Source organism: Austrofundulus limnaeus, unplaced genomic scaffold, assembly GCF_001266775.1.
Source record: "Austrofundulus limnaeus strain Quisiro unplaced genomic scaffold, Austrofundulus_limnaeus-1.0 Scaffold140, whole genome shotgun sequence".
NCBI classification, from domain to species: domain Eukaryota; kingdom Metazoa; phylum Chordata; class Actinopteri; order Cyprinodontiformes; family Rivulidae; genus Austrofundulus; species Austrofundulus limnaeus.
Window position 1 is genome coordinate 1,215,562 of NW_013952542.1, and position 18,645 is coordinate 1,234,206.

The 18,645-nt window shown below is 39.1% G+C and overlaps 1 protein-coding gene across 4 annotated transcripts in view; it reads left to right on the forward strand.

The window, feature by feature from the left end:
• Window positions 1-5,874: 5,874 nt before the first annotated feature.
• The window catches only part of per1b (period circadian clock 1b), a 34,503-nt gene continuing 21,732 nt past the window's right edge, over window positions 5,875-18,645 (forward strand). For 3 of the 4 annotated variants that reach the window (XM_014016201.1, XM_014016203.1, XM_014016204.1), the window contains exons 1-4: window positions 5,875-6,038; window positions 15,727-16,577; window positions 18,136-18,389; window positions 18,472-18,593. In XM_014016201.1, the coding sequence (XP_013871655.1) occupies window positions 16,162-16,577; window positions 18,136-18,389; window positions 18,472-18,593 (792 nt within the window). In that variant the 5' untranslated portion in view covers window positions 5,875-6,038; window positions 15,727-16,161. Of the gene's footprint in view, window positions 6,039-11,964; window positions 12,169-15,726; window positions 16,578-18,135; window positions 18,390-18,471; window positions 18,594-18,645 lie in introns of those variants that run through there. The other variant, XM_014016202.1, reaches the window with a different exon arrangement.

The window sequence follows — 18,645 nt, forward strand, 5'->3', positions numbered from 1 at the left end:
ACAGACACACACACACAAAACACAACATGCACACAAATAGGGCCCCAGTGACTTTGGAATGAGACGTTATCTTTCTGGGACAGACCCAAGTAAATAAAAAAACAACAAACATAGATGAACCCTTCAGAAACCATATCAACTCAAAGATAAAAATCTCAGAGGCCTCTTCAGACAGCTGACATAAACGTCAAAGTTTTTTTTTTTTTTTTTACTTGTCTGGCGTTTTTTATTCTTGATCAGGTGCTTTGTGACGATAGACACTTTTTTTTGACCATCATGACCACCGTGTATGTCCATGTAATCAAGCACAGCCTTTGGACCACGTTTCCAGCTTAAGGTCAGGAGAGTTTGCTGGCCAWTTAAGAACAGGGATACCATGGTCCTTAAACCAGGTAGCCTACTGCATCTCTATAAAGTTGGTCAGCAGCAGGAAGCAGGAAGCTCTCTAAAACTTCCTGGTAGATGGCTGCGTTGACCCTGGACCTCAGAAAACACAGTGGACCAACACCAGCAGATGACATGACACCCCAAACCATCACTGACTGTGGAAACTTTACACTGGACCTCAAGAAACATGGATTCTGTGCCTCTCCTCTCTTCCTCCAGACTCTGAGACCTTAAATTCCAAAGGAAATGTTAAATTTACTTTCATCAAAGAATATAACTTTGGACCACTCAGAAGCAGTCCAGTTCTTTTGTCTTTAGTCCAGGCGGGACACTTCTGATGCTGTCTCTTGTTCAAGAGTAGCTTGACACGAGGACTGTGACAGCTGAAACCCATGTCTTCATACGTCTGTGTGGTGGTTCTTGAAGCACTGACTCCAGTCCACTCTTTGTGAATCTCCCCACATTTTTGAATGGGTTTTGTTTCACAAATCCTCTCCAGGGAGAGGTTATCTCTCTTGCTTGTACACTTTTTTCTACCACATCTTTTCCTTCCCGTTGCCTCTCTATTAATGTGCTTGGACACAGAGCTCTGTGATCAGCCAGCTTCTTTGGCAATGACCTTTTGTGTCTTAACCTCCTTTTGTAAGGTGTCAATAGCCATCTTTTGGACAGCTGCCAAGTCAGCAGTCTTCCCCATGATTGTGTTGCCTACAGAACTAGACTGAGACCATTTAAAGGCCTTTGCAGGTGTTTTGAGTTAATCCAGTGATTGTTGATATACTGTAGTTGCATTAAAATGCACCCATTGGTTGATGAGATATTTTGCTAACTCTCAGACACAAACAGTGTTATATAAGACAAGTTGTCTTACATAACTCTATGCACACACCTTACATGGTGGAAGATGATAATAAACAAGGGAAGAGGACACAGCTACACATTTTGTGCATTTTGAAAATGTTTGAACCGAACCATCTGTCACTTCTGAAACCACCTGCCTGTTTTCTGTTCAATCTGTTCAGTTTGCAGCCGAAGTTTAGCCAAGTCTCACCACAATGTGCAGTGAAGTAGCATGCCTTTAGTCGACACAGAAACGTGTTTATTTGGGAATAATTGCATTTCCCTCCTGCATCCAAAACAACTGGTTTGATTTTCTAGGAAATCAAAGTCTGGGCTCTCGCCGAGGTTTTGCTGGGAATTCAAATGAGATGGTTTGTTCAGCTCCTGTTGTTTATGTTGTCCTGTAGGAACAATCTGTTGCTACACTGCTCTCTATTGGACACAGGGAACGTTTGTTTTGTTGTGCACAGCATTGTCTCTATCACATTTCACATAATATCACCTATTTAATGTCAAGTATGCCATAGTTTAGTAAAAATACAATTAAACTATGAAACAATTATGTTCTTTTACTGTATGATATATATCAGGGGTGCCCAAACATTTTTGAACCAAGAGCTACTTTTGAAGTCGGCAGTTTGCCGAGATCTACTCGTCCAGTCTCAGTATCAAAAAACATATTTTTTCGTCTCCCTACTCCTCACTTCTTTAAAGTAAATAAAACAGAAAATAATGTGTCGCTAGTTTTATTTAATTTAAAGTGTTGTCAAACAAAACTATCTACTTAACCATATATTTACCTACAAAAAAAAGAAAAGATAAAATCCTTACTTAACTCCTGACAGAGAAACAGAAAAGTGATGCTCGAACAAAAAGGATAAATTTTTTTACCTCCATCAATTAGTACTCACTGTAACGTGCGAGCTATGAGAGCTGAAAACCTGTCCAGTGCGAGAACCACAGAGTCAAATAACTTTGGAGCATGGGAACTCATCTCCATTTATTCAAAGAACTCTCCTCGCTTTCTCTCCATACAGGGGAGGGAAMCAAAACAAAAACTTAAAGTCAAAGCACACAATATAAAACTCTCTCGTTTATACTATTACAAAAAGTGACTTACGATGGTGCAGATTCACATATCTCCAACAACTATTTCAAACCTCAGTCTCTGTGCAGTATGCAGGATGGTGTCATATGTAGGTGTTGAAGAGCTCAGTCCCTCACTGGTCTGTACTGCCGGCTCCAGACCATTCAAAGAGTTCCACCTGGTTCACCACCTATAAAAAAGACACACACAGCCGCGCTAGGTACGGAAAACAAGGGCACACCCAAACTGCAAAATAAAAAAATCATTTATAAAAACATCATTTATAAAAAATATATGAAATGTTATTTAAGAGAGCTTCAGAGACATTTGATTTCTTTTGTATGTTCTTATCGTCACCAGTTTGTTGATACACGATACAGTGTTTAAAAACATTAGTTAATAAAAATTTTGTGCAAACAAATGTATCAATTACAATAGTGAATAAAAGTGAGAACAAACGTTATAAAACTGATGTTTCTTTACATATTTTGTAGCATTGTTTGAGGATTTGCAAGATGCGGTTCTTGGACCGAAGCTAATGCTATTTGTGGGGCCATGGCATGGAAAGGTTCATCCCATATTTTTCAACATTACCATTTTAATGTAAGATCATAGTTCTTGTGGGATTTTGATTTTATTTTTATTTTATGCTCAAAATTTTTCACGTGCGCAACCCACATACTCAGCTCTACTGCTCATCCCACAAATGCATGTTCCTTACAAATGTGGCTCCATTTAAAAGGGAAATGAACAGGCTTTACGATGGTATAAGATGTCGCTAAGAAGCATTGTTACAACAAAGAAATAATCCACCAAACACAAATGTCCTTACTTTTTGTGCTAAGTTTATCTATTAAGTCATTTATGTTGCGTTAAATCATCTTATATCATATCGTAATGTACCATGAAATATCTTACAGAATCTTTAAATAGAAGAACTCACAAAATATATTTAATTAACATAACTGAAACGGGGATTGTTTTCATCTTTTATGTGTGTAAAATGAAGTAACAGATGGAGTCTTAGAAATACAACACACTCGATACTCCACGTTCCTTATGTAAAAATAGCCTTATTTCATATTCGGTGGAGTGAGGCGGCCTAATTGGCTTGAGTGACTGTGACACCAAACTGAACACCAGCTCATCGTGTAACAGTTTTTCAAAGAGTTGACCCAGGTACAAAAATTCACACGGAAAGCTCAAATAAATCAAAAACACAAAGTTAAACCTTATTTAAACAAAGTAAAAGGCTGAGGTGGGGGAAACATACAAACTCTGAAGATAATGACAAGGAGGCACAAGGAGAGCCAGACAWGTCTGGAGTAATGCACAATGCTTGACTGCTGCAAGAGTGAAAACAGAGAGGCTATTGACCTTTGTGCACCACATCCTAATACATTCAGAGCTATTTTCCTACTTAAGTATCACACCTGCTTTTTTATTTACTTTTATCTACAATCATGTTTATAAATTAGTTTTATTGATAATTTATGTTGTGGCAGAACTGAAACATATGGAGCACCAAGTGTAAAATAAAATGCTAAAGAATGTCACTAACAATATCACTTTCTGAGTCTAATAGTCTGAAAAATTCCTCTAACGTTTTGTAGTGATTCAAGTCACTGTTCTTACATTTTGATATTCTAAATTAAAAAAACCTAAATGTAAAAGTTAAATGTAAATATTGTGACTAAAATGTTGAAGTTTACGTCTCTTTAAGTATTTCAGAACAGAATGCATCATTTGCTATTGGTGCGCTACTTTTGTTATGACGTCATCATTCTGAGACAAACACTAACGCTGCTAACGCTGCTGATGCTGCTAACAACACTGCTATGCTGCTAATGCTTACTGACAAGACATCAAAACAGTGTTTGAGCTGCACTTCAAATTGTTCGGCCAACCATATTTTTTTTCATTGAACACATTAAAATTTTAAATGCCATCTTCAACAGTTTCAGCGGCATTAGCAGCGTTAGCTTTTGTCGCAGGATGATGATGTCACAACCAAAGCAGGATACCAATGGCAAAGGATGCAATCCATTTTGAAACACCTAAATGTGAACTTCAACATTTAGCCACAACATTTAAGATTTAGATTTATGATTTAACATTTTGAAATAACATTTAACATTTAATACTTAGTAAAAACTTGCTAAATGTATTTCAAAGAACTGCAAATAGTAATGAATATGTCTAAAACACAATGCATTGCAAAGTACTGACTTTGAGGATTCTCATCAATAATTGTAAAAAGGCCAATTTATGGTCAGAGTGTTGATGAACAGAGTGGCAACACCTGTACTAAATGAAAACTGGGAACAGGTGTAGGTGGGCGTGGCAGAACAGAGGAGCAGAAACCAACTGAGAGAAGTACACAAAGGGTAAATAAATTTAAAAAATGCAAGAATAACAAACCACAGAAAATACAATATAAGGGAATAAACACAATAATAAACATAAAAGATTACTAAGAAAAAGCATATCATGCTTACAAACCAGTAATTTATGTATTTTAGGGAGGATACTATGCATGATTTGTAGGTTTTTCATTTTCTTTTCTTCTTTGAAATTGTTGCATTATTATAGGTGGAAAATATAACTTTGCAGCAACACACTTGAATAGTTTCACTGCTGATTTTATGCCCTGCTTACCAATACAGATTTTTATTACTATAATAATAATATGAAGGACTCTAGCCCCTGTTTTTCACAGGTGACGTATCGCTGGTCACTGGCAGACTTGTCCTACATCTGCTCGGTTTACAGCCACCCAATAACCTCTCAGCAGCAACGTGCCTTCCAAATGGGGTGTGCGATGGTGTTTGTGTGCGAGTTGGAGGGGGCGGGGCCACACGACGTCATGGTGTTAAGGGCACGTTGACTTGTGCATGCCGAACCGTTGTTGATACCGTAAAATATCAAGCAAGAGCGCAACGCCATCGTCCTTGTTTTTATTTGTAGAATAAACTGTGCGTCACACGACTTTGTGAAACGTTCACCATAGGATTTGAAAAATAGACGAAAATATAGTTTGTTTATGAAAAAAATAAATTAATAAATAACGCATATGGCCAAAATTCCACTTGTATCATTATGCATGATTTTAACAACAAATAGAGATAAATATAAACAATATATTTCTGATGTCCTGATGCATCTCAGTAATCCAGGTAGAAAAAATAAAAAATAAAATAAGGACCTACTTATTTTTTTCTTTTTGAATATATTTCTGACTTTACATCAGCTCTAACTGATAACTGCTTGTCTACGAGCTAAAGAAGAAACACACTCGATACTGTTGACTCCCTGCACTGAATGTAGCTTCGGCGCTATTATCGCCATTACGGTAAACTGGATCCTCATCCCCTCTCGTGTGTTTGGAAAATAATTCAGGTCCAGTCACTCTTCAACGTGACCACCGAGCCCCGTGCGGATAGCCACGCCCCACGCGACCAATCAGAATACATGGGAGTGTGTTAAAGGCGGGGCCGAAACCGAATGCTGACCAATCACGACGCTAGATTTAACATCACTTGGCGGACCACACACTCAGGCACATGTTGCCGTGCGTGTAAACTACATTTGACATATCTGCGCAGACAACACTGGCTGCAACGAAAGGATACTCGTTAATAACTAGATTTCAGAGGTGTCTCTAGTGGAATTTCAAACAGTGAAATATCATAACCACACGTCGGTACTTCGAAGCACATGAAAGGTAAGCTAGTTTGTTATAATAAGTTGAATTTTGTGTTCGTGCTGCTGCGTTCCTCCTAGCATGTTGCTGCTAGCTCTACTGCGTTTATGTTTCTCCAAGCTGTCTTTAGTAGCCTTGCAATAACACCACGTATTGTATATGTTTAATATATTTTAAACATTTTTACATTATTTTAGGTGAGTCCTGTTTAAAGGAGTTGTCTTTGTTTTAATGTTTTTGTCACGTTTCAAACCAAGCAAGGCCACCTTATTTCTTCTCTATAGCTTCATTAAAGACTTGAATATTAGGATCTCTCCAGGTTTGTTTTGCTGTCGTGTAAAGAACCAGCCAGGGATGCAAATGCTCTTGTGTGTTAGATTTCTGGTAATAAAAAGTGTGTTACAGATTGTTGTGACTAGCAGTCGTGTCTTAGGGTGTGTAACCTTCACAGACAGAGGTGCAGCTGGTCACACACACAAGCTGGTCTTGAAATCCTGTTTATTATATTACTTTATGGCTAAATGAAGGGAGTTTGTGTGGAAATCAAGCAAATCCATTGCTGATATTGTGTACATTTGAAGTTGTAATTAATAGGTTAATTTCACCTCTGATGAGGCTGTCTAACTTGTAGAGAACTCTTGTTAGGAGATCTTTGAAGATTACCATTTTAATGTCACTATTTTTTATTTTTAAACATTTTTTTCATGTCTGGTTTGAACTAATCCCTGTGGTTGTTGCTTTTATCTGTTAACTGCTATTCTGAGGCTGTTTTGACACAGCTGTAGGGAGGATTGGGGGGTTTGAACTCCAGCCTTTGCAGCTGCAGATGTGTCCTTGGGCAAGTTACTGAACTCCCCCACTGCCCTTGATATGGTTACCAGTGGACAAGAAGTACTGTTTAAAGAGTGTGAGATGTAATCTGTGTGATAAGGTGAATAAGAAACAATCCTGGAGAGTTTAAAATGGGTTGTAAAAAATGTGGAGCATTTAGGCATTTATTAAATCAGGGTGCATCACTTTTTGTTCCTTTGCTGGGCACAGCAAGAATAAAAACAAATCTTTCAACTCTATAAAAAATTGTCCCATAACTTGTGGCTGCTAATGCACTATGGTAATTTGGGTTACTATTCAGTTTAATTTAAGTCAGCTGAATTGGTTTTTATTGCTTTTCTTCAGTTTTCATAGCTGATTCCACTCTTTTTTGTTTTGTTTTATTTTATTTTTTGTAAAGCTCTGACGTGCTGATTTTGGTTTTGTCTGATTCACACTCTTTAGAGTATGATTTGTAGTTCAACTCTGAAAATGTTTTATTGATGTTGAAAATAGGCGTTTTAGCTGTGGTGCAATCTTGTATCAAGAAAACACCCAATGTTTTAATTACCACTCAGATGAAGTACGTTCAGTGACCAGGACAAGATTAGATTTTGTCAGGCTGAAAACTTTTCTGTTCCAGTTGGGTCCTTGGGAGCTATTCATTTAATCTATTTTATTTCTCTTTGTACTTAAACAATCTGATGCAAATGTGGATGATCAACAAAGCTCACTCATTTCTCACTACATTTGAGTGTTTGTTGAAATTGAGTAGAGATACAGACCAGAATATAATGCTTGTGTAATTCATTTTAATCCCCATTTGAACCGATTAACTCTTAACACATTCAAGAGATTGTGACAGTTGATCAAACTGAAATAAATGGGAGACCTCCTGCTGATGTATATATTATCCAAGTCACATAGCAAAATAAAATAAATTAATAAATAAATTATTAGTCACAATTTGTATGACAATGGCCACTTGAAACTCCTTTTTTGTTGATTTTTATAGATAAATTTGTTTTATTGGTATTTCCTGTTGTAACAAGACATGTTGCGAGATGTCAGAATGACTGCAGAGCACAGCTGGAACATCTGAGCTCTGTTCAGACTAAATGTATTTCATAGAACTGGAAGTGGGCATGAATATATCTAGACCACAATGCATAGCAAAATACACACTTCGAACATACGCCTTACTAACTGTAAAAAGATTGGACATTCAATGCTTCACATTGATCAACTACAAATGTGTTGTGGTGTCTGCCAAGCTGGGTACAAAAAGACTTCCTTTTTTTGTACCCACAAAATCTGTCAAAATGTCAAAAATATATATATATATTTTTGGTCAATTAATTGGTACGTCCCCAGTTTTCATAGCTTCAAAAACAGACAAACTGTGACCATTTATTGTCATGTTAAATTAATGTTACTGCATCTTTAACATCCACACAGTCCTCTTTTAGTTTAGTAGCTCCGACTTTATGGGGGGAGTTTTTAAAAGCAGTGTGGCCCTTCATGTTATTATTAACCCACTCCAGAGGCTTTGAGAGATGCAACCCTGCAGGAGGTTTCAGCGAACTACTGAATGTGCAAAGCAGGCACAGTTTCTACAGTTAAAACGTCACCTGTCGTCATCAGAGGACATGTTCATATACTCACCTTCATATACATTCATTTATTTACTGTACTAGGTTTATGTACATTGTTATATATCACGAGTATAGTGTTTTTTGTTTTTCTTTTACTTATCTTTCTTTATTCTATCTCACCCTGTCCTGTTTTGAGCTGCTGTAATGTGCAAATTTCCCCACTGCGGGGTCGATAAAGTCTTATCTTATCTTATCTTATCTTATCTTATCTTATCTTATCTTATCTTATCTTATCTTATCTTATCTTATCTTATCTTATCTTATGTCAGCTTTAAAACAAAGACAACTCAGCTTCACTCAGAGGAGGCGAGGATGCAGGTGGCGACAGAGGTGGTGTTTTGATCTGTTTGGTCACATGTTTGAGGGATCGGTGACTCAACAGAAACTTCACCCACGGTCAAGTGCGACAGAACAGCGTTCCTCATGTTTTGACTGTGCAAGATGTTTCTGTGCCTTTTTACTGGCAACAAAGTCGGAACCATAATCTGATAAAGCTCTAAGAAAAGACAGAGTGAGCTCTCAGGAGTAATAAATATACTGCCAGTGACTGAGTTTCTTGTGCTTATGGGTTCAAGCTTGTAATGTGATTTTTAAAAGTTGTGCACAGATTGTGTAATGCTGAGGGTTGTTGACAGGCTCAACCAGGACATCTTTTTTAATGCAGCTGTGATTATACACAGTGGTTGTTGAATATGTTGGTAAGTTCTCAAGTTACCACATGCTGTTCACTCACAAAGTTGGGCCTTTGAAAAAGTATCTCACCATGCAGTTTTACATGAGAAACATTATTTAATGTTGAGCAGCTAAAGTGATGTTTGCCATATTTAAACTGTTAATAAAGCCCTGTTTTGCATCACAAGACCCAGTTATTCAAACATATAGTTAAAAAGGATGTGGTAGTAGTAGCTAAGAGTCAATCACAACACATAGGCCTTTCACAATAACAATTATTTATGGATGATAAATTGTCTGAGGAATTATTTGGATGATTTAAAATAATGTTTGGAGACCGTTTTAAACTAATATAATGATAATGACATAATAATGCAAGTACATCCTCTCAAAGATTAATAGATTTTAATTTAAAAGAACATTTAACACTGGAACTGGAAGACATTTAAATATCCCAAATAAAACAGTTTATCTGAAAAAGGGGTATCTGGACATACAAAAATGGTTATAGCTCAAAAACTATTAAATATAATAGCTTCAGATTTTTCTTTGGTTGCTTAGCTCTGATGAGAGGGGCTATCCATCAGGTCAACCAATTGCCCCCCCCCCCCCCCCCAAAAAAAAAAAAAAAAAAAAAACTACAATTTTGGGATGCACCTGACATTTATCAGGAATAAAGACTTCTGAGTTCTGGTGCATGTGGAGGTCATTATGTTACTGCTATGCGGTAGCTAGTTTATTTTAAAAAACATGGCATGACTGTTTTTGGAACACAGGCTTTCATAATATGCATTCTGAACTTTATACTACTGTTAATTAAAAGAAAACATCCTTCATTTTGATTGATTTATCCGAGGTCAGGGTCACATCAGGTAGAACCAAATCCACAACCAAAGAAGAATTCTTTTTATTTATTTATTTTTAAATTTTACATTCACATAAACACCTTTTCTTTTGCTGCCATATCCTCCTGGAAATCCTTTATAATGTTTGGCTTCATTGTGAAGCTTAGTCATTAAACATTTTAATTTAAATTTGTCTTGAGTATACCAGTGATCCTCGGGAGCCACTATCATGCATGTTTTCGGTGTTTCTCTGCTTCTTCACACCTGACTGGAATGAGTGAGTGATTAACAGGCTTCTGGCTCTTAAGGACCAGGACTGAGCAACTCTGTAATAGACCCGTAAAAATTAGGCTTTCAAACTGGCTTTCTCAGAAACAAAACTACTTTGTTGTCAGGCCAGGTGATACATTTTGAAATTTCAACCCACTTTGTATCATTTCGAACCTTTTGAGATCCTTATTTAGCCAGCACATGTCATAGTAGAAATAAATGGCTTGACAATCTGTTGAAAAATATTGTAGTTTGTTGCAATTTGTTGACTCATTAAACCTTGTTTGTTGTGTTAACTATTGTTAGATCTACCTGCAGGGTTATGTTAAACCCATGCAAACAGGTTTGCTAGACTGAAGGAGCAGCTTTTTGTTTTATTTCACTACTTGGCACTTGTTGATTGCACCTAATGTACAACTGTCAAGTACTACATGTTCTTCGTATAAATAAAGACAAGTTCTGTGGTATTTAATAGTAGCTGGGAATCAGCTGTCCTGGCACATTCCTTCTTTAGTAAGCTGGCCTATGACTTGACTTTCCCATAAATCACTTGTCAAACTTAAGGCCTGAGGGCCAAATCTGGCCCTCGTTAAAATTTTATCCGGCCCTGACTGTAATGCTTTAATTAAATAGTTTTATAGTTTCTCTTTTTGTTGCTATATTTAAACGCAGTCTTCTCATGTCAGCTGGCTGAACTTCGAGCCAAAAACACTACACTCTTATTTTAAAGTCAAATAATTGGATTTTTAGTGAAGGTTAAGGTTTTCAAGGCGTAAGACATGAATGCTTATGATGTGTCTTCCTAAATGTAATTTTTAGGTATTTTCTAAATACTACATAAAACATAATTTTGACAAAAAGTACAAAAAGTTTTGGCAGAAATTTTGTCCTTGGCTTGGACCGAAACTGTTTTGTGCAACTGAGTTTGACACCCCCCCCCCCCCTGCCCTAAATGGAGAACAAAAACACTTTTTGTGTCAGGACTGGTGATTTCTTCATGAATCGAGGTGGCATGAGGGAGTTGAAGTCAGACTATCACTGCCGCACTGTTTTTCCGCTAAGAGAGGTAGCAACAGAGCCGTAAAAGTCAACATGTGAAAAGATTAGCTGGCTTTGTGGCTCTGTGATGCAATGTAGTGATGACATGTGAGCCTAAACAACAATAAACAGATCCATTACCAAGAAGAAGATTGATGACGTTGCATTTTAGTAAAAAGCCATTTATCACAAAAAGAATCACTACACTGAGTTAATTTAGCATTTCCATTAGATTACCCACCACAGGTGCCCCACCCTCCAATGAAGGTTATGGAATGTAATGAATTATTATTTATCTCGCTCACGTACTCACCCCTCCCTAAGAACAACATTTAAAAAAAATTTAACCCTCCTGCTGTTCTAAACACCCCCAGTTTAAAATGTTGTGCAAACGCCGCCCACCCGTTGACCATTGTTGTCAGCTGGGCTGTAAATGGTGCACAGCCCCTCCTGTGTTTCATTCTTTTCAACAAGCAAATCTCCCATCGGAGCTGAGACCAGCACGTCTGGCGGACCTTTCTGTTCCAGCTGCTCCCTCTCCCTCCACCTGTCATTGGCCCAGCCGGCGGACCAATCAGAGGCCGCCCAGGCTCAGGGAAAGCACCGCCGCGGACACGTGCAGGAGTTTGTACACAAGGAAAGGAAAGGCACGCTGCTGAAGTCCAACACAGCGAAGAGAACACATCGCTTCTCTCTCTTTGTATTGGTTTAAAGCGGCCCGGTTCTGTTGGATCTGTTCGGAGCAGCTTTTTGTTGTCTTTCACGGAGGAGTGGACACATGTTCCTGCACGGAGCCACGCCACACCTCCTCGCGCGCACTGCAGCTGGCAGCAGGCTCGTGTAACTGTCAGCTCGCTTCAGGTGATTGATGGTTTTGTACAGACAGTACCTGCTTTTTGTTGTGATTCTGTGGAGGAGCGTTTGAACTACTGACACACAAATATCTATGGTGGCTCTGTTATATAATAACGGTTTTAGTCATAATATGTTTGTGAACTAATATACCGTACACAAAAATATACACACTATTACATGCACAATCAGTTTTTGTTATTGTTAATCATTTTTATGATAGAAGCCTAATAAAACTGGCTGGTTTTGTTTTGTTCTCTTCAGTGATTACTCCTGGACCTGATTTTATGTCTGCACATCTCTTCTGTCCCACACAGACATCTTTCTGTTTATAGTTCAGTTCAAAATTTCTCCACATACGCCGTGACTGTTTGCTCACAGATTACGTAATCTAGACAATACCATTGATCTGAGACAGAAAAGGTGATATTTCATGCGTTTTGTAAGTTCAAACCTAAAAACAGAGTCGATGTGCATTGATTTAAGACAGAGCAAAGCAAGCGAGACACTGGAGCGTGTTTTACATTTTTAGTTTCCTAAAATCCCGACTGGTTATCAGCTCAGAGCAAGAAGGACTTGCAAACATGGGTGACGATAAGAAGAAAGGGGAAGAAAACTCAGACACATGGTAGTTCCCATGAGATCACATCCAAACATGGAAAAAGGCCTTAATTGATGGGCAGCATATAATCCAGAGGATACAAGCTGAAGATTAAGGAGTATTTAGATGAGTGTATCCATGCAGCTGCCCTGACACATTGAACATGACACATTAATGGAGCGATTTGGAACAGAAGCTGAGGGGAAATTTTAGGCCGTCTAAATATTTGATGGTTTTGAAAACTAGGAGTTTATCTGGAGCACAAAGCAGGACCCTCAGTCAGCGTGTGTTGATTTCTAACTTGCAGACTCTGAGATTACAGAGGCATTGCGAAGTTTTGAAGTCCTTTTAGTTTTTGTGTGGGTGTGTGCTCTGCAGTGGTCTGGTTTCCTCCTACAATCCAAAAAAACCTGCCAGTCTTTAATATGCCTGAGGACAGAATTTGAGCGTACAAAAACTGGGATCAAATTAGAAACACACCCAGAAAGTAAACACTTTAAAAGCAATGCACCAGTCGTTTGGCTGGTGACTGGAATGGACTGATTTTAGCTTGAACTCTTTGAGACCAGCCAGTCAGACACTCAAAACCCAGATTTTTAAATCTTATTTTGTGAGTTCATGTAACGATACATTGATCTATATTGATATATTGATTTGAATGGTTCATGACTCAATTATATCGAGGCAAAATGAAAATATCGATCTATATCGTCATCATATGCTCAATGTGAATCGATATCTGCCCATCTAACAGTCATTGTCTTAAATGGGCATGTGATATTACATTATATCGAATGCAGACGTGATTTAAAATGAATCAAAATTGCATTGTGACAGACTTTGTGATATCGAGAAATATCGAATCGTCATCCAAACATATCGATGTATTATAGTGTTGTGATAAAGCTGGTGATTTACACCCCTACTATTCATTAGGGATGGAAACATTAAAATCAATGTTTGTTCATGTAAAATAAGTCATGGTCTTTTTAAAACAAAAGCTGTCAAAATATGTGATATTTAAGTATTCAGTTTAGTTGTATGTATATCACGTATACAGTCCTTGGCACAGTTTCGCTAACCACTAATAGCGYCAATAGCTTCTCATTTAGTGGATGAGCTTTTTTGCTAACTTAGAAATCTGCTAACGGATTAGCTTCTACTAAATTAGGTTACCCTAACTTTAGGTCCATTTAAAAAATCACAAGTTGGGTAGCTGTGCCTACCACGGCATGTATGATTTAATAATAATAATAATAATAAAAAAACTAAATATGCTTCAGTTACCACCAGAGGTCTGCTTCATAACTTGTAATAAATGACTGAAATTAGCAGAATCACATTCTGTTGCCAACAATTATGAGTCATTTGTTTACATTTGACATTGACAAGTACTCTTCAGACAGTCTTGGTCAGAAATTGAGTCAGTAAAATAATTCCGACTCAATTTCCGACCACCTGACTAGRCAGAGCGGCAACAAAAGGGTGCGCAGACAGGAGGCAGCAGAAGTATAGGCATTTTGGGGGAGGAGATTGATGGAAAGCGTTAAAGCAAAATATTACACAGAAATGAGCTGTGCTGAAACAGAAGTTAGAATATTTGCTGTTTTCTAACATAAATTTAGCAAAAACCTTGTGTTCGTTACATTACACCCAARCAAACATAAAAATTGGAATGTAAACCAGAGAAATACTGAGCATTTTGGCAGCTGTTATGTCTTTTAGTTTTCAAGAAAATCAGTATTTTTTTTGGTCTCTGAATGCAAATTTGGGCGAAATTTTCCTGGGAATTTGTGCAAGCGTGTAGTTCAGTGTGTCTTTAAGTGAAGGTTGGTATTTGCAGTTTTGCTTCCAACAGTTGCAGCTCACTGAGTTCAGATTTAGAGAGAAATTAGAATCAAACAGGAAACCTCTGATTGGTTCATCTGTACACTTCAGATGTCCTGGTACGCTTCGTTTGGATAGTTCAGTAGCCGTTCACCATCACATCTTTACGTCTCCTGAAACAACTGTTGAAGTATGGATGCCGATTGCCTTGACGACCCACTCACTCCCTGCTTGCATATTCCCATGTCCCTGTTGTCGCTCCTACTCCCCGTCCAGCTGGGCCACGGAGCACACAGCTCGTCATGTGCATGTCTGCATCACCCATTTGACCAAACATAATGCTGATTAGCATTTTAGTAGCCGAGGACGGGGGCAGCTCGGTCGCACCGAACTGAAATACTCAGATACGGTCGTCATCAGTTGCACACCTGTTACCTCGCTCCYGGCCATATTTGGTTTTTGCGTCAGGACTGAAGGAACACATAAACCTGTCCTGGACAAACTCAGCAGTAAAGCACCTCTGCACGCCTGTTCCAGCCAGGTAAAAGGGGCTTGCGGAGCTGCCAGGTGTATAAAACTTGAGAGGATTGGCGACTTAGACGTAGTGTGTTGTCTTGCGGTCGCATCTGCAGCTCTTAAGGGATTAGCAGCTGTCGTTTCCGCAAGGCAAATAAATAGCACTAGACTTTGACTTGCGTAGGTRGTTACTATAAATGTATGAGGAGAGCCTACTGCTAATTAAACCCTGATGTACCAGAGATTTGTGTTTAATTCGACTGGGYAAAAGGGGACCGGGCTATGACGACTAAAGTAATTTTGGCTTTAATTCACCTCCTTTTATGTTCAGAAGTATACGCACTTGCAGAATGCAAATAGAATAGGTTTTAGGATTAGTCACTCTGTGCACAACATGTGGTGTGTTTTTTATGTGTAAATAATCTGCGGCTCGGGCGGGCAGGAGCACCCACTCCTTACACACTGAGAAAACATTTCATGGTCATGTTCAGGTTTTCTTTGAAGGTCAACAAGATAAACTGATTAGTTCATTCAAAACTTTAGCTTCTCAGAGGTACAAGGTGCTTGTTTTCAGATCTCTAAAGCTTCTTTTTTTYYYYKKTTTTTTTATTTCTTTATTTTAGGTGGCCTTGAGCACCAAGAGCAACACATCTCTGAGAAGGCGAGAAGACCAGAGAAGAGTTAAAGGAGTTTTTTTTTGTTTTGTTTTCTTTGCCCTCGCCAAGAGCTGGTTTTCTCACCCTGCCTCTCCATCGCTCGTCCCATCTGTTCGAGCACGTATGCCAAGGCTGTTTCATAACAAGGAGTTCATCTGTTGTCTGTGCGACTTTGAGTGACACTTCTTCTCCACAAAATCCAAAACAACGCTTCAGCTTTTAGATATTTGTGAGGCTTTAAAACATACATCCAAATAGGAGGGATCGCTACTCGAAACTCCTAAAACAAGAATTCACTTTTCTTTTCTTTCTACCTGCAACCATGGTGCACATGTGCTTACACAGTAGTCCCACTTAACTTTGAGTTGCTCCAGTCGAGCTGTCCAGCCGTTCTACTTTATTATGAGTTATGACAGCTCCACGTCTACGCCCAGCAGCAGCACTCGGGTGCGAGAGGCCGGGGTTAGCRAGAAGGAGGATCTGCAGGCAGAGTCGCTGCAGATAAACGCACAAGTGTCCATCTGCGAGCAGTCCGATGTCGGCAGTCAGGAGCAGGAGAATGCAGCCGGAGGGGGGTCGTCGTCGCCCACAACGGGGTCGGGATCCGGAAGTCTGTCCGGAGACCAAAGGGGGTCGAACTCGGACGACATGGACGGACTGTCCAGCGGGAACGACTCTGGGGAGAGGGACAGCGAGGGCAGGACGGCAAGGGGGGGCACGTCCCGTGGACACCAGTCCACGCTCAGCTCCCACAGTCACAGCTCTTCAAACGGGAAGGACTCCGGCATGATGCTGGAAACCACAGAGAGCCACAAGAGGTACGAGGAGAACGGCTGCGTGAGCTTCTTATGTTTTCTTAGTGTTCTGCTGACACGTTCAAGCACTTCTGAACCTAAAATTAATGTTCTGATGCTGATCAGTGAGTGTGTGTGCAGCTGTTAGGAAATTCTTTGGGAATATTAGGAAAGACTTGGTTAAACGTATTTTCATTGAGGGCCACATGAGGATTACGGTAAACCTCAGATCCAGCTGTATTTAACTTCAATGCTTTGTGTTTAACTTTGACATGAATCTGAGCTGAKCTAACAAACAATAACTGAGCTCTCCTTGGTATTTCCTGCATAGAAACAGTGTTTTAACACGTCCTTTTATAAACACTGAAAAGTACTACGTGTAATATTACAGAAATACTGTTAAAAGTAAAAGTTGAGCAGCTGCCATCTTGAATTCTGAACTCTCCCACTTTCTGACAGGGAATTCCCACTGAAGCAGGTTTTCCATTTTAAATTTTCATCTTGTAAGTGGGAAATTCCTACTTCCCAGTACAATTAAGCCACAGCAAAAGTAGCTGCGAAAATGCATCTAAATGGAGATTTTTCATGGCAAATTCCACCAGCTACTTTTGAACCCTGTGCACCTCCACTTAGTGGTGGGATGCCATCATTTTGCAGGTAAAAAAATCAACATGCATTATAGGAGGTTTGTTCAATGCTGGCTTTAAAGCAGCATTCACTTATTTTAAGACATTTATACATCTTTGAAGCTCTCGTGGGCCACATAAAAGGCTGTGGAAAAATGACTAACTTAACTAACTCAGCAGATATTATGCTAATATTTAACATGGTACTAGCTAAGAATCATCCTCAACTCATACTCCAAGTGTGTTAGAGCAAATTTTGTCTTTGTTTGCAAAATTATCAGCAGATTACTTTGTAGAGTCTAATAAAATTCACTGAAACCCAAACTGATGCCATCACTGTAATTAGTTCCTATGTGTTTATAATTCTCTGCTGTAGTTATTAAAATAATTGCATAAATATTTAATCAAAATATGTTTAAACTTGGTAAATTCAGATTTAATCTACGTTTCTACAGAAACGTTTCGAGTCCTGTGACCTCACCGTGTTTTTATCAGTAGTATCAGCATCTGAAGCTGCTGCATGCTGCACAGAATATCTTCAGCAGATTCCTGGAAACTCGTGTCATTTTTCCACTGATTTTCTCTGAATTAGTAACGATAAAACCATAGATGTACACAGTTTCCTGCACTGTGCAAAACACAGTAAACCACCTTTAGTTTTACTGCATTTTGCTTCCACGAAGTCAGACTTTCTGCTAGTATTTTAAAATAATCCTAATGGTTTTTCAGACTTCCTGAAGGTTCTGGTTGTACAAAATGTGTTTTTATGTATGAATGATGCCTAGATCAGAGCTTCATTGTTTAAAAGCGAAAATAAAAGTGAAAACGGTCAGGTACTGGATTAAAATGAGTGGAAAAAGCAGCTAAAATGAAAGCCTGGCTCCTCAAAAGTATCTGGATTTAACAAATTGTGTGTCTGCATATATATTTTATTTTTATTTATTTTTTTTGTCCAGCTCCAACTTCCAGAGTCTGTCGCCCCCCAACAGCTCCCTGGCTTACAGCCTGCTGTCCAACAGCTCGGAGCACGACCCCCCTTCCACCTCCGGCTGCAGCAGCAACCAGTCGGCGAGGCTCCAGACCCAGAAAGAGCTAATGAAGGCCATCAAGGAGCTGAAGCTCCGCCTCCCACCTGAGCGCAAAGCCAAGGGGCACTCCAGCACCCTGAGCGCGCTCAAATACGCTCTTCAGTGCGTCCGACAGGTCCGAGGTGAGGGGCTGCGTGTTTTAACAGACGATGGATTGTTTCTGGATAAACGTGTCTCTAACCAAGGCGTGTGAAATGTTTGCAGCCAACAGGGASTACTACCACCAGTGGAGTGTGGAGGAGTGTCACGGCTGCAGTCTGGACCTGTCTACCTTCACCATCGAGGAGCTCGACAACATCACATCAGAGTACACGCTCAAAAACACGGTAAAAAAACAAACAAACAACGGAATCTGTTTGTTCCGCTACAATATATATA